The 16,820-nt window shown below is 37.7% G+C and overlaps 1 protein-coding gene across 19 annotated transcripts in view; it reads left to right on the top strand.

Annotated features, from left to right (window-relative positions):
- LOC105499433 (phosphodiesterase 4D) overlaps positions 1 to 16,820 on the top strand; it is a 1,582,997-nt gene that overhangs the window by 1,172,472 nt on the left and 393,705 nt on the right. The window contains exon 1 of one of the 19 annotated variants that reach the window (XM_071097872.1): positions 16,499 to 16,814. The exons of 17 other annotated variants lie outside the window; for them this stretch is intronic. In XM_071097872.1, coding sequence (XP_070953973.1) covers positions 16,726 to 16,814 — 89 coding nt within the window. In that variant the 5' untranslated portion in view covers positions 16,499 to 16,725. Of the gene's footprint in view, positions 1 to 16,498; positions 16,815 to 16,820 lie in introns of those variants that run through there. One more of the 19 variants, XM_011771996.3, reaches the window with a different exon arrangement.

Consider the following 16,820-nt stretch of genomic DNA (forward strand, 5'->3'; position numbering starts at 1 on the left):
CTGGACTGTGTGAACTAACTCTGGGGTACTTGTATGAGGCCCCAACTTTGTTCTCTCACTCTTCAAGGTTTGGAATCCACTCAGCTGGGGGGTGCTGAGATGGGACAGCTGCAGTGAAGTGCTAGTGGGTGCAGGGGTGCCTGCCTCCCTGCAGATGTTCACCAGAGTGGCAGAGGCAATGCAGCTTAGAGAGGTGGGCAGGAGGCACTTGCTGGAGCCTGTGTGCACAGTCACACTGGAGGTGGTGTTGGCTGGGGGTGGGGTGGTGGCAGGCACAGGTCTGAAGGCCTTCTCTGTGCCCCACAAGCAGGAGTAATAGCTCAGGATCTACTGTTCTCTGTGCAGGCACATGTTTACTTTTCAAATAATTTGATAAACTGAGTGAAAATATTGAGTTGAGAGTAGATGATTTCATTCCACTATGCTTAGAACTTTAACTTCTACTTATACAATTTTTTCTTCATTTTAAAACTTTGTACCAAATTGCCTTGTAACATAAACTAATAGATTCAATTAGTTATTGGGAATTATTTTCAAAGATGTGTCCAACATTCTAGAATTTAAAGTTTATATCCTCAAATCGTAATTGCTTGTAAAGTTTACTGGTTTATTTCCTCAAATGATCATTGCTGGTTTATGTATATGAAATATTCTCAAACATATCAAGGTACAGATAAAGCTATGAGACACGTAACCTTCTTCTATTGTCCATTGGGTAGGTAGAGAAATGGATGACATTGTTTATTTAAGCTAATTACTAAAGGAAATAGAGAAGCCTTGAGTCCTTTCTGGAACAAAACAGAATTAAACATTCGTTACATGAGGGAAGGCAGAATTTCAAACAAAATAATGAAATTTCCCTGGAGTCTATCTTCTAATAAGTTTGATGGATTCATTTAACATACATTTATTTCACTCCTACTGTGCTGGGCAGTCCCAGGGTTATACAGCCCCAGGAGGTTCAGAGTCTAGTAGAACATGAGCATATTCCACTCTTTTTCTTTACAACACTCCTTTAGAGAAAAGAAGACTGCACTTTGCATTTTGCTCTGGGTAGAAAACAAATTAGAGATGTAAAGAAACTTTGCTGAGCACTACAGATGCATTTGACGTGTTTATTCCTGTTGACTCATACCTATATCTCACCAGATAACCTATAGCATATTCATGCCCAAATTTATCTTTTTCTAATACTTTAGTTATAAAGTTGTCAGATAACCTGAAGAAGAATGGATATGAGCTTTTCACATCTATAGTAGGTTCACTTTCAATTCCAGAGAAATCATGGGCAGACCTTTTTTTCAGCTAAACAAGGTATGGTAGTTTAACATCCGCAGTAAGATCAAAAACCACCTTAACTGAGTATGAAAAATATTTGATGACACAGTAGTCTTCCAACTAAGTTGAAAAGATGCAAGTAGTACATATATGCCAGTACATGTGCCAGTGTCTTGAATATTGGGAAAAAGGAGGATTCAAGGTGGGAAAAGTTCATGACATTGTTTCTCTAACTCCAGTCTTTCCTGCTCAAGTCCTTGCAAGTAGAATCAAAATATCAATTGTTCTGAAATGAATTCTGCTTTTATTATTTCACTCCCTTGTTCAGAAACACTTGGTAACTTTTCACTTCTAAATGTAACAAAAGTCCCACTCCTAACATATCATTCAAGTTCCTTCACAGTCCAGTCTCAACCTTTCTTTCCTTTCTGTTCCTAACTACCATTGCTCATAATAGAGTGATCTACCCTCCCAGGGATGTTCGATCTTTTGGCTTCCCTGGGCCACATTGGAAGAATTGTCTTGGGCCACACATAAAATACACTAACACAACAGCTGATGAGCAAAAAAAAAAAAATAAAAACAAAAAACAAAAAATCTCATATAATGTTTTAAGATAGTTTATGAATTTGTGTTGGGCCACATTCAAAGCCACCCTGGGCCATGTAGCCCACAAGCCGTGGGTTGGACAAGCTTGCAGGTCCTAAACTCTGGTAATTTCACTACACCCTGGATATTCATACTTCTGGAGAGCAGAGGCTGTTTACACTTTTTATAGAGTAATATCAATCATAACGTTGAAGTGTTTAATAAGTATCAATATTTATCTCATCTGGCTCTCAGAACAGTGAATTAATTCACTTAGCAAATAATATCAAACCGTTACCACTATCCAGCCCTATTCTAGTTGTTGGCCAAACAGCAGTAAATCAACATGTCTCTCCTCTGAAAGAATTTAATTTTTTTGTGGGGAGGATAGTACAAAATATATGAAATACATAAACACATTCAAAATGTGTGTCATGATGGTTAGTTCTATGAAAAAAAGTTAATGCAGAGTAAAGAAATAGTAATGGAAGTGTGATTTTAGATTAAAAAGTCAGAATGGGTATCCCTGTCTGTTAAACTGACATTTAAATCTTAACAAAAAGTGAATTATGCAGATTCCCAAAGGAAAAGTGTTTCAGGAAAAAGAAATAGCAAATACAAAGCTCCTTAGGAGGAGACACATTGTGTTTAAGGAACAGGAAGAAGATGAGTATTGTGGGAACCAAGTAAGCAAGAGAGAGAATAGAAAAGGAGTCCAGAAAGAGAGGAGAGGTCTTTTGAAAACCAAGGTACAGAGTTTGGATTTTATCCCAAATGGAGTGGGAAACCAGTAAAGGGTTTTGAGCAGAGAAATGGCATACATTTTCAAAGGATCACTGTGGGTGCTCTGTGAAGAATAGAGTTGCAGCAAGAGTAGAAGCAGGGAAAATGGTTATGAGGCCACTGCAGTAGCCTTGGAAGGAGACAATAGTGATGGCAGTGAAGATGGCGAGAAGTGATCAGATTTTGGCAATGTTTTGAAACCAGAGCTAACTGTGTTTGATGATGGATTTTTACATAGAGAGAGAGAAAAAGAGATGAGTCAAAGATGATTCAAGGGTTTTTAGCCTGAGCACATTGGAAATGTGTGTTTTTATTTATTGAGCTTGGGGAGTTCAAGGGAGGAGTAGGTTTAGTGGTGGGGTGGTTCTGTTTGAGCATCTTGAGTTTGATAGTCCTGTTTGTGGAAAATGCTTGGAGCAGTACCCCATTTACATCCACCCACTCTAGAGTTCTCCTGAGGCTATGGCAGACTCAGTCACTTTCCCAGTCTCAGGTACCTGGGGGCTTTCTGCAGTACAAAGAAGCCTGCTGAGACCATTTACAGGAGTTTTTAACATTCCCAGTGGCAACACTCTAACATTGAGGGTCCAGAGTTGGTGCTTATATACCCCGGGTTCCACATTCTCCAGTGGGACAGTCCTGAGGCATGTGTATATATGGTCCCTCAAAAGGTCCCTGGGGAGATTGGGCCCCATCTGCCCCTGCTTATTAATATGCATTCTATTAACTTTTCTTCCTTGGCTATCCCACTTCCCCGTCACCTAACTTTTGCTTCCTAGAATCGCCTTCCTGCCTCTTCTCCAAATAAACTGTCCACTCCAAAATTTTGCACAATCTCCCTGGAAAGAATTCAACCTGAGACTATTGAATATCCATATGTCAGTGTCCAAGAAGGAGATTGATATACTATTCTGAAAACCAGGCAAAATGTCAGGGATGGAGATACAGTTGGGAGGCGTTAGTCTTTTTCACAAACCTATTCAAAAGTCCATTGCACAAGAACTAGATATGTGTAGTTTTCTACACAGACTTGTTCTCATCCTTGTCTGCCTCATGTCATCTCCTCCACATGAATACAATGATACACATCAATGAATGCTCTGAACTTTCAGCAAAGGCCACAGTAGAATTTCTAGATAGTAGTAGATTGAGAAGTGATGATAATTGATTGGAAGCCAAGGGATCTTGGGGACTTGTCTTGAATTTGCATTTACATAGAAAGCACATCATTTTTATTTTTGATATGTTTATTTGTGGTGGGTTTGGAAAACCTTGTAGTGGTTATGGAGGGACACCCCAACCCATCCTTTGGTGTTGCCATTGCTTTTAAATTATGATATGTGCTAAGCCACACATTCTCATTTACCTAGCTCAGAGTTCTAAGCATGTTTTTCATGATGGTTTGAGTAGGAAAGTGAGTAGCAATGAATGAGCTCCTCAATAAATACATAGCACAGACACTGACTGTACTCACTTCCCAATCAATTGTTCAACTGAATGTGAGAAGTCATTTTCTCTCCTGTTTTGAGTCAGCATATCACATAAAGCACAACTCTTCCTGCATACATTGTACCATATTCCACAGTAATTTATTTTTTTGGGAGAAGTATCTAAAATTTGGTTTTTCCTGCTGAGCAGTTATCCAGATAATTGCAAATCAGTGGAATCATTTACATGAATAAAGACTTTTCTTCTAATTAACATGCTAAATCAAGCACACCAAATGTCTCTAATTCTCATATTACTCAAATGGTAATATTTTTGTCAGTGACTATCATATGAAATTTCAGGTGCCTAATGCATTTTCAAATGGCACTCATAAGCATACTAATGTTTTATAAATAAATGTCTCCATATTTTTAAGATGAATGGACAATTTTTGATTTTTAATATAGTCCCCAATTTTCAATTTTTCAATTTTCTTTTACCAATTGGAAAAACAGCATTCATCAGAGCAAAAGAGCAAGTTTCACAAGTCATGGGAACAAACATAGATGCTAATTTCCTATTTTAGGAAGTTCTTTTTAAAGCATTATCATTAAGAAGCACAACTCTGTGGAATATTTATGTGCACATTTAATAATAGAGAATTCGGATGTCAAGGCTGTGTGTTACTCATACCCATACATGCATCCTCAAAAAGCCTTGGAAGTTAATCCTCAGCTGATGAAAGCTAAGCAATTGCTCTGGAAGGATACTTGAAGCTCTTGGCTCTTGGGGTGAAGGTACAGTCACGAAAACCTCTCTTCACAAGAGGGCGCTGTGCAAACATCTAGCTCCTCATAAAAGAAAATATCCTTGCAGACTGGCACGAAGTGGGTTTCTTCACATCTATTAAGAGCTCGGCTCTTCATAAAGGAAAATTTCCTTGCAAACTGGCACGAAGTGGATTTCTTTACATCTATTAAGAGCTCTGCTTCTTTCTCTCTCTTGCTTTTTCCTCGCCATTCCTCTTCTTAGGCTCTGTGAGGCAGACTTCTTGTCTTCTCTAGTTGTGCTTCTGCAAACTGCATCATGCTGCTTCTATTAATGATTTGATTTTAAATAATACCATCATAGGTGTTAAATGATGTGTATGCCTATCTGGCTTCTCAGGACTTCTCTCTCTGACCACTTAACATCTCACCAATGTGTAAAATATCTGTGAGACATGTTTAATTTAATATGATTCAAAAGTCTTACTCTTGACCTTTGTTTGAAGTCTAATAAACTAAAAACCTAAAATTCCTGGTGGGAAAAAAAGAAACTTGACTACTCCAGTTTTTTAATAACATGTATTTCATTTATTCTGATTATAAAAGTCATCTTTTTTATTGTAGAAAATATAAACATTATGGAAAATAAAATTTTAAAATGTCTATCATTCTATTACCCAGAAATAACTTGATCAACATTTTGGTGCATATTTTAATTAATAGATTTTAAATGAGAAATGCTTTTCAGGAGTAATTAGATTCTACTTAGTATTGACAATTTTATAATATGCTTTTAAACAAAGTATTAACATTAACTTTTTTGGAAAATGCTACTTTCTGCTATTTATAGCTGTATTAGCTATTTTCTCTGAACTTCTGCTTTAATGAGTTTATATTAGAGTTGCAAATACACATTCTTTGAATGTACTTGAGAAGTCAATAGTCTGAATCTGAGATTTCCCACAGCTCTTGGAGCACCTGAGAGCACACTAGCTTCTTGCACGACTCTCTGCGGTACTTACTCCTTCCTGATAGGATGCTTTTGCAAGCGTACAACTCCAAACATGGGCTGAGTGTTCAGTAGTCATTTGTGTTGAGTTCTTCAGTTTCATGGAGACTAAAATTAGGTTTTCTCTGTCACTCTTGTGATGTCATCTGACCTTGACCTGCATTTCAAATTGCTGAGAAGTTAGCAAGCTGACTTTTACACTAGCCACATCAGAAATAATTGAATAAAAATAGAGTTATTGAGGTTGAGATTTTTTTCGTTTATTAGAAAAGTACTATGTCTTGTTCATAACAAGGCCAAATGTTTATATAATGTTCATTTAAAATATATCAAAAGGAAACAAAATAATAAAACCCACAGAAAACCCAAAAACATCTTGCTTACTAAAACATCTCTTGATTTATAAATATCATAGTTTAGTTTGTACAATATCAGTAACAGTGGAAAGTTCCCAATCATCTCATTCCCAAGTGCTTGACTGACTTATAACTTACCAACAATTTTCTTATTTCAGAGAATTCCAAAAACATTTTACCTAGGACTAAACTGGAATAAAACTTCATGGTTGATAGCTTTTATCACTTAAATGGGTATTGATTTGGATAACTCATAATCTTGAGCGTATCTTTAGATTTACTTTTTATCCTGAATTTATTTTTGTTAGTAAGATTTAGAAATTCCAATTTATTTTGTGCTTTATATGACATAGAAAAAAACACATTGTCTTTCCTGTACAAAGTCCACTCTTCAAAATAGACTCCAGAAGAAAACATAGAGGCTTATAACTTAGGTTCAACATAGGCACAATCCTAAATATTATTCAGATGAGTCTCATCTAAATAATTGCTCACCTAATATGATAATCACCTGTTAAGAAGCAGTCTCTTAAATGTCACTGTTGGAATCTAAACAATAGATACACAGGTGTTCACTGTAAACTTGTTTCAATTTTTCTGTATTTTTGAAAATGTTCATAATACCATCTTGTGGGGGGGAACTCTTTTTGACATGGCAAGTATCCTAAATATTTACTCTGAAACAGGTCTTATATGCTCTATCAAGTTTATAATTTACACATCCCTAATTCGGCTCATTCTGGACTATTCCAGGACTGATTGCCCTACTAAGGCATGCTTATTTTTTCTTTATGTGTATAAGAAGGATTCAAAGGGACCATTTGTCCGTTTTAATGTTGTAAGCAGTACTGATATGTTTTATTGAGAAAAAGCTTACTACCGTAGGTTACAGAGATATTTTTTCTGAGGTAAGATTCTTTCTGGTTTGCAAGCTTTTGTAAGGAGGCACCAGGACCCATCTCTGTACCCCTGTTCATGAAGCCCTTATTTAGACCCACACTGGGCTGAAATAGGAACTTCCGTACAAATGTATCTCTCCTGTGCTCTTTCCACTCTAACAGAAGGGTGAGAATTGACTGGTTGAGGCCAAATATTTCCCCCAGGCCAGTGTTACAAACTAGCATTTCACCAAAAATATCTCACTGGATTTGTTTTTAATGTTGATGATCTGAAAAATCATCTTCTTGGGTTGTTTGTTTGTTTGTTTGTTTTTTAGAGATAAGGTCTCACTCTGTCAGCCAGGCTGGAGTGCTGGAGTTCAGTGGCACAATCACAACTCGCTACAGCCTCGATTTCCCAGGTTCAAGTGTTCCTCCCACTCCGGCTTCCCAAGTAGCTAGGACCCCAGGCATGCACCACCATGCCTGGCTAACTTGTCTCTTTTTTGTAGAGATGGGATCTAGCCATGTTTCCCAGGCTGGTTTCCAACTCCTGGGCTCAAGATACCTGTCCGCCTTCGCTTCCCAAAGTGCTGGGATTACAGGCATGAGCTTCATACCTGATCACCTTCTTCTTAATTATATACATTTTTTTCTTAAATGTATATAATTAAAATGTTATTTTTTATTTCTATAAATATTTTCTATTCCTTCTTTTCTTGTTGCCCTGATACTTTAAATAAATGTAAGCCCAGTCAAATTTTTTATTACCCTTGAGTTTCAGTTTTTGGTTCATTCAGCTCTAAGTTCTCTTTGGGCATGAATCGTGTTCACCAATGACTACTAGCAGGCAGCTGGCATAGCCTGGGGGCACGTAGGAGATGCTAAACATGCATTTGTGGGTAGAAGGAAGGAGGGAAGGAAGGGAAGGAAGGAGGGAGGGAGGGAAAGAAGGAAGGGAGGGAGGGAGGGAGGGAGGAAGGAAGGAAGGAAGGAAGGAAGGAAGGAAGGAAGGAAGGAAGGAAGGAAGGGAGGAGGGAGGGAGGGAGGGAAGGGAAGGGAAGGAGGGAGGGAGGGAAGGAAGGAAGGAAGGAAGGAAGGAAGGAAGGAAGGAAGGAAGGAAGGAAGGAAGGAAGGAAGGAGGGAGGGAGGGAAAGAAGGGAAGGGAAGGGAAGGGAAGGGAAGGAAGGAAGGAAGGAAGGAAGGAAGGAAGGAAGGAAGGAAGGAAGGAAGGAAGGAAGGAGGGAGGGAAAGAAGGGAAGGGAAGGAAGGAAGGAAGGGAAGGAAGGAGGGAAGGAAGGAAGGAAGGAGGGAAGGAGGGAGGGAAAGAAGGGAAGGGAAGGAAGGAAGGAAGGAAGGAAAGAGGGAGGGAGGGAAAGAAGGGAAGGGAGGGAAGGAAGGAGGGAAAGAAGGAAGGGAAGGAGGGAGGGAAAGAAGGGAAGGGAAGGAAGGAAGGAGGGAAGGAAGGAAGGAGGGAAGGAAGGAGGGAAGGAAGGAAGAAGGGAAGGAGAGAAGGAAGGAGGGAAGGAAGGAAGAAGGGAAGGAGAGAAGGAAAGAAGTGAAGGGAAGGAGGGAGGGAAGGAAGGGAAGGGAAGGAAGGAAGGAGGGAAGGAGGGAGGGAAGGAAGGGAAGGGAAGGAAGGAAGGAAGGAGGGAAGGAGGGAGGGAAGGAAGGGAAGGGAAGGGAAGGGAGGAAGTAAAGAAGGAAGGGAAGCTGGTTGGTTTGATTAGCTGTTGAACAAAATTCCATGTAGAAAGTAGCTTCCTAGTCTGTATCTTTCAGCTGTGTTTATTTCGAAGCATTGTGTGTTTTTGTTAGGGTCACTTATAGAATATTTAGAAGAATAATTGCTGCCTCATGCATTTCACCATCCAGTGCCCTGGTGAGCCTTAAAAACCCATAGTTATAATTTTGTTTCTTTGACCAAAGTTTGTTTTATTTTCAAATATAAGTTCAATCCCTTAAGACTCATTTATAGCGTATATATCAAACAAAAATAAGTCAAATTTAACTCAGAATTTTGCCATAAATGATTTTACTGAATATCATCTGACCAATGAAATAACAATTATGTGTTCTGAAATTACTTCTACATTTTTAAGGTGGTAAATTTAACAAAAAAAAAATCTCTAATATAAAAATGGCTTATTCTCTAAAATTTAGAGGTAAGCTAAAGTTTTCACCAAGAGTCCATTATTTATCACTTTCCAAACTTGGAAAAGTCACTTAACTCCACTGAACCAGTAGAAATAAAATTAGTGGTAACATTGAAAGCAAAAACCAGAACCAGTCCTATTGCCTTATTAATAATAGCCTAATTGTGTAAATGACTGTTACAAATTTCTTACCTGGTCCTGAGAGAGAGCTAGTATGTGGCACCCTAAGTTTTATATATTCTGTTACAAAACAAAAACAACAACAATAAGCTGTTTTCTTTTGCTGTTACTGAAACATCTGGATTTCTATTGTAGCCCCTAGCACATTGTTACCTTTGGTTGGATGGACTGAAAAGTGTTGTGATTTTTCTCCTATGTAGAATATTCAGAGGAAAAGTGCAGGGCAGTGCACAATGCATACAAACACTGACAGGATCACTTTTCCTTAAGCCGAACTATACTCTAGGACTTCTCTCTCTCTAGTTACCACAGTTGAACCCACTCAGCCCCTACTTACAGCCTCAGTCCCACCCCAGGCTCACAGGCCAATTTTGTCCCTAGAATTAGGAATTGAAAGATCTAGGGTAAGCCAGGCACAATGGAGACACGATTTAGAGATAAGCAAAACTGACTTGGACTCACATGTCTGTCATATATTACCTCTGTGGTTTTAGCCAAGTTCCTTAACCTCTCTGAGTCTCAGATTTCTCATCTATAAAGTGGTGATAATAATGTCTGCTCATGAGTTGGAAGATTAAGTGACATTATGTAGATCTTATACCTGACACCAATTGCTTTTCCTGTGAAAGTTCAAAACTTCCCTTATGATTTAATTCTTCAAGGAAGGGGACCTGACCTTTTCCATTCCTGTATTTACTTATATTCTAGGCATGTACTGGTTAACCTATAGGTTTTGCAATTAAGAGGGACCTCAATTTTGACCTCAGATCTGCTACTCATTGGCTGTATGATCATAGGGGCAAGTTACTTCAACTTCGTAAACCTTCATTTCCTCAGTGGTGATACAGAATAAAAATAACATAAAGCACATAGATAAATTATTGTGAGGATAATATAATATATATTATAGCCTAAAATTCTGTGCAGAGTCTTCAGAATGCTTTCATGTAAGTTACCCTATTCAGTCCTCTCAAAAGCTCTTTGCAATGGCTCTCTCTCAAAAGAGAACCAAATGGATAAGACATTATAACTCAGCAAGGTCAATAAACACCACAGAATAAACACCAAATAAGTGGATGATATCATCATAGTAAAATGAGGAATTAGAAAAGTTACCCTGACATTATGGTGATGTTTGGTTCACAAACTCATTCAGTGCACAGCAAGTGTCCAAGTAAGGAAGGGGTCTGAGGATGACAGGTACTCAGGAATGGGAAAGTTTATGACTGTTGGCTCCAACAAATGGATAACCAGATTTAACAAGATATTGAACAGTCATAGAAAAAAATCCACAGCACCAAAATTTAGCACGTGAGATTTTTATTTAGGGATTCTTGGTATTGGGGGTCTTTTTTTTTTTTCTCTCAAGGGAGTGATTTTGTTTCTCGGCCTAGCAATTTCATCACTGCTTTTGCTTATTTGTAAGCATAATTCTAAAAAGTCAGAAGAAGCCATTTCTTTCCTTATTTGGTGCGTGGTCAACAATAAGGGTAGCATGAATTGGAGTCAGTGTTGCAAATGGTTTCCCAATTAAACAACCTGTCTCTAGGATCCCATAAGTTTTCAAAAAACAAATAGAAATATTTCTGTATTTAGGAGAAGCTTACAGTTTTGAACAATCGAGAAATTCCATCACCTAGTTTTAGTAAAATTTCTTGCCACCTAATTTTTTTAGATCTTGTAAACAAAGTTCATAGAGTGTTTTAATGCTGCAAATAAAACATTAACATTTCTTCACATGATTAACCTTCAAAATATAACAGCTAATATTTTATTCTTACACACATGCGATATATAGATTTCAAATAGAGAAAAGTGTTATCTATCAAAACTGAAGACTGATATTGTTTTTGAAACTGATAAAATGGTATGCCTACTTACCATGCTCATGAAGTAACCAACTGGCAATTTTTAGAACTTGAAAATGTTTCTAACAGTATAAAAATAGTTTTCCTACCTCTCCCAAAAGCTTACAAACATCAGTAGTATGTGCCTAAAATTTTGTGCAGTTTTCAGAATGTTTTTATATAAATTACTTTATTCAGCCCTCTCAAAAGCTCTTTGCAGTGGCTCTCAAATGAGAACCAAATGGGTAAGATACTGAAACTCAGCAAGGTCAGGCAACGATTTTCAAGGTCACATGGCAAGTTCGTGGCATAACTGTAACTCTAATCTCTAATCTCCTATGCAAGTGCTGCCCTGAAGATTTGCCCAATGGTGTTTTGATTAAAAAGTTAATCAATTGATCAAATAGGAAAATGAAACTAAATAAGCCCTACCTGAATTACCTGTTGTGAATTTTCTGCCCCTATTTAGGCACATATAAGAATATAATGTAAGTGGTCCATCTTGTTTTTAAGATGCCCTGAAAATATTGGTTTGTCAATTTATTAAACCAACATAATTGTGTTGTTTATGTCTCTAGACTATTTGCTAAGCACTGAGCACCCAGATGAAAAGCAGACGTAATCCATGTTCTTATAGTGTTTAGATCTATCAGGGGAGCCAGACACTGAATAAGTCTTTACTAATGTGATGACACTGACAAAGAGGAAGTGCAGAGTGCAGTGGAGACATCACCTGGTGTGGGGAGGCAGGGAAGACTTCCGGAGGAAGTGAATTTCAAGATGTAATCCTATATCCACCACTCTTTCACTCACCAGTCAATAGCTAAGTAGGATTTTTATTTAAGACTGCATTCATGAATAGAATATTAAACAGAAAGAATTTTTATGACCTTTAAAATTTTCATATGCAGAGAATTGAACAAGACAATTAGAGACACCAGAAGACTTTTACACACTTGTTCGAAAATTGTGTTAAATTCTTTATTTCAAGTGATTAGTCTACATTGATTTCAAGATTTTTAAAGAATTTGAGTCTAGAAATATTTTTTGAATAGTTAGAAAAATATCTTAGGAACTTGTCAATCATTTAGTAGATACTCAATAAACATAAAATTTATTTTCTTTTCCTTCTATTTCTTCCTCCGTGATATCTTTCCTTCAACCCCATTTATCCAAGTATTCAGAAGGAGCTTTGTTAGTTTAGTGAATAGAAAAGCTTGATTTAGTTATTTTCCAAATTGCTAAAAAAATTCCTAAACATAATGTAGATGGAAACCTTAAGTGTCTAGTAAAACATTTTGATTCACAATCCGTAGTTGTATTGATTTTTTATCATTATGTTTAAGCATGCCTCTTATTGATTGTTTTAGTCTATATCCTGATTTTAGCTCTTTAATTATAATTTGTGTCTGTTTGTGTCCTGGGTCATATATGAGTAATGAATGCAATTGTAGACGCTTAAAGCACAGAGCATGCTTTCCCAGTGTTCTTCAGACCATGAGGTTCCTTCAATTATGTTAATGTTTTACTGTTGCCAAATCTTAAAATAATTGTCTCCCATTTCAGAACATGGATTAATTGACTTTTCAATCAAGTAGGCTCATATAAGGTTCAGAATGAATATTTGAAAGCAATTCAAAGAAAATTCTAGTATTATTTTGCAACACTTCATTTGGAGAAATAACTTACAGTTGATTATGATAAGTAATGTAATAAAAAATGTTTTTTACATTTACTTGTACTGAATGGACATTAGTTTTAAGGAGTACACAAGTCCCGTTGTCAAACTGCCTTTTGTCACACTCTTTTGCAATCTATCACTCTGAAGATAGAATTACGACGACACCCTCATCAGAAGTAGATGGTAAATAACAGTCTGTTATTTGCTTCCACGTTAACTTCTGCTGGCTTTGAGTCTGTAACCAGAGACTATTTCAAAATACAGCACTATCCTGAAACCCACTATCTGCCTGCTCTGGTTTCCTGAAGCAATGTCTTTCAACCTAACGCAACCCCACTGATATAACTGTTTATTTCTCTGAAGTTCAGTTCAACCCTCTTCCCTCCGTATGCCTGTTAACTAGAGACTTGATGTGCAAGTAATTGAATACCTGTGTGGATTGTTTAAATTATCCCACTCTCAAATTTGAGAGTTTCATTTTTATTCATAGTAGCTGTCTCCTATAAAGGAAATTCTGAGTTTCTGTGTCAGACACCGAAACCCAAATTTGCCATTTGTAACATCTGGAATCTTGGAACCAAAATCCCAGAAATATTCAAGAGACAAAAGAGATGCCTTATTTAGAGCTCTGCAGAACATAAGAGCTAAGTTATTGGCAAGAGATGGGCACTTTGCTGATACTTTAGGGGGGTTAGGACTTACATGGATAACAATTGGATGGGAGCAATGTTTAGATTTCCGAATCCGGTTTCCCTGGGACATATAAAATTAGTTTGCACAACTTGTAAACAATAAATTGTCCCAGGGATGGAACATCTCTCCTTGCTCTTCAATCCTGCTTTTACTAAAATTCATCTGGAAAAATAAACACTTAATAAATGACAGTAATTAGAATGTTCAAAAGATGTCTTCTTTGTTATTTTCTACTCTTTGATACCCATGAAGTAAAAATTATAAACAGCTTATTGTAATATAAATGCTAGTAAACATTCATCCTAGAAAATCATTGTATTTAATTTCTTATTTTTTCCAAATGTCTAAATTCTCCTGTCTGTGAAATATTAGCCAGTTCTTAAAAACAATATTGATACTTATATTTGAAATCAAGGCTTAATTTTGCTCACAATTAATCTCAGAAATAAGTAGCTTATTTCTATGACCTTACTGAGGCCTGGTAACCTAAGCGGGATTATGTGTAACTGTGTGGAAGAAATGAAAAGGAGGCGGTAAGTAATTATTTAAGAAAAAGTAACATTAATGTTGGCAGACACTTCTTGTGTCTGTAACTGATTTCACACTGGGAAAATGAAGCAGAGTTTCGATTTTCCTGTTCATAATTTCACATTTACAGTTCCATTGTTTTTATCTTGCTTAACTGTTCTAGATGTCTGCCTTTACGAAGCAGGGGGGAAAGAAGGAAATGTTTTTGACAATAATGAAAACGACAAGATTGGTTCTCCTTCCTTGTACATTTTTAGAAATAGTTGAACATTCCCTAGCAGATTCATTCTAGATTATTCGTATGTCCGTATAGTTTATCAATTAGATATCCATTAATTGAATATCCTTTAAAAAATGTAAATTGGTAAGCAAAGGCAGTTAATTATTTGTGAAAATGTGTGCTGCTGGCTGTAGCCTGAATAGAAAGATGATGTTTTTCTTGCTATCAGTAAAATTGGGATAACAATGAAAATATTTTTCTGCTTCCAAAGTCATATACATAGACTGTAGCTTTTATTACAAATCAGTGACGCTGTTTCACCTACAAAATTTTAAACACCACTGGACAAAATGAGAGCTTTGTGTTGCCTGGAGGGTGAAAAAAGTCCATCTTTGCCAGCAACATCCCTTCCACTCTTAGGCTTGTCTTCGTGGCCTCCCTCCCCCTCCCTTTCAAGCCACCCCACCCCACCAGCTCTTTACACAGATTCCTCCCCTCTTCACACAGATCGCCAGTTATCTTACACTGTCTGGCTTTAGTCTCAGATGAAGACATTCTACTAAGCAGCAAGTCGTTCAGCTCAGTGCTAACTCTGCCAGGAATGTGTGTATTTCCTAAGAGCTGCCCAAAATGGAAATTAAATAGTTTGAAAGAATTAAATGATAATGGTAGCATTTCAGGCACCAGAAGGGCAGATTGGCATCAGTATAAGCACCTTTTCAGTCCTTCTTTGAGAACACCAGGAAAGTAGCTACGTGTTTTGCCCATGCGAAATTTGGATCGCTATACAAAAGCAAAAAGACAGTTTGTGAAGTATTACAGTATTGCAAGTTGATTCAGAGAGAATGTGTTGTGTTTATTTTTGAACTCTGTGCTCCTCCAAGGTTGCTGCTGTTCAGGGCAGTTCTCACTCACCCACTTTCTTTGAGTTCATGTGTCTGATAAGGAAGAGGTGAAACTGTAAAAATGTTTCCTATTACTCATCTCCAAAGCTGATATGAAACCTGTAGCATTCTTAAGAACCCCTGGTGTGCTGGATGCTGTTGTGAAAATAAGCATAATGTTTAATGTCTTGAGCTTTTACTGAAATTATATGAATATGCAAGACTCCCTTGGTGTACAAGAGACAGATAGAGCTTTAGAGGTCTGAAAATTTGCAGATATGGTGATGTTCACTGAGCTCAACTATTGGTCAATTTTGTCCGGTTCAGAGAGGGTTAAATTCTCTCTTGGACACTTGAAGCCTCTCTAATCTTATCCTGGAGAAGTGGTGCTCTCCCTTGGTTTACAGTTGAGGTTACCCGCGGGGCAGTGTTTGGACACGGACTGATGAAATTATGCTGCATTGTTAACATTGAATACCACTCAGTGGTGAGGACCGATGACGGCACTAGGGTCCTTTGACTCCATGGGTACAATATCTTGAAATAGATGCTTTCCCAAAATGTCCTGGACTCATAAAACATGTGAAGGATTCTATTTGGCTTTCATCATTTATTTAATTTGAAAGAAAGTTGTTTTAACGGATTTATCAGAGTTAAGAAATGTTTCTAGGGAATAGAAAATGGACAAGATAATTGATCTTTGTTGTCAAAGTCATGCATTGTAATTCACTCTCTAACTCCTTGAGGGAAAAGCTGCCAAAAGCTCTGAAAGTGATCTGCCTGTTTTTCTCACACTGACTTGTAGAGAGGCACTGGTATTTTCAAGACGACTAAATCCTGTTTACATCCTGTGGAAGGTTGACTAAGAATGATATCCATCTCTTTTTAAGAGAAGTTGAAATAAGGAAAATTATAGTTGGCAGTTAGCTGTGTGAAATTTAGTAATCTTTTTCAGATGACCCAGTCATAGGCATGTATTTACTTTTTAAAAAGTTTTAATAAAGCCCTCTGGGTTTACAGTTTTTAAAGTTCACACTGATACAAAGGTTTACCCACTTCAATTACACCTTTCATTGTGTGTGCATGCATGTGTGTGTGTGTTGTGCTTTTCTGGAGTGGCATGTGACTATGCTGTTTAATCAGGGCTATATTTAAAAACAAATTTTCTAGGGAGTGTTTCTCACATTAATTATGAGATAAGGCCTGAGTGAAGCAAGCTCTGTTGCAAAGGCCAAGTGTCATGCAGCAGGAAGTCCTGGCCATCCCTTCCAGCCCTGCCTCAGCCAGCCTGCCACCTCTCTGTCAGCGCATACTACTGCACAAAGGAAATGCCCTCACTCAGCTACAAGTGCCTCCTGCTCCTGCTCCCTGCGGGGCCTCAGGGCCCCAGGGCCCGGCACCAGCTCTGACTTCTCGTGGTTCCTGTGGATCTTGGCATCGTCCTTACAAATGGCTTTTGTTTGGGATCCTCTGGGAGCCACAGTGCCAGGACCGTCTACAGGAGCCAAATCAAGATTGTGTTTCTCAAAGTCCTACAGGTATTG

The sequence above is a fragment of the Macaca nemestrina genome, chromosome 6 (assembly GCF_043159975.1).
Source record: "Macaca nemestrina isolate mMacNem1 chromosome 6, mMacNem.hap1, whole genome shotgun sequence".
NCBI classification, from domain to species: Eukaryota; Metazoa; Chordata; class Mammalia; order Primates; family Cercopithecidae; genus Macaca; species Macaca nemestrina.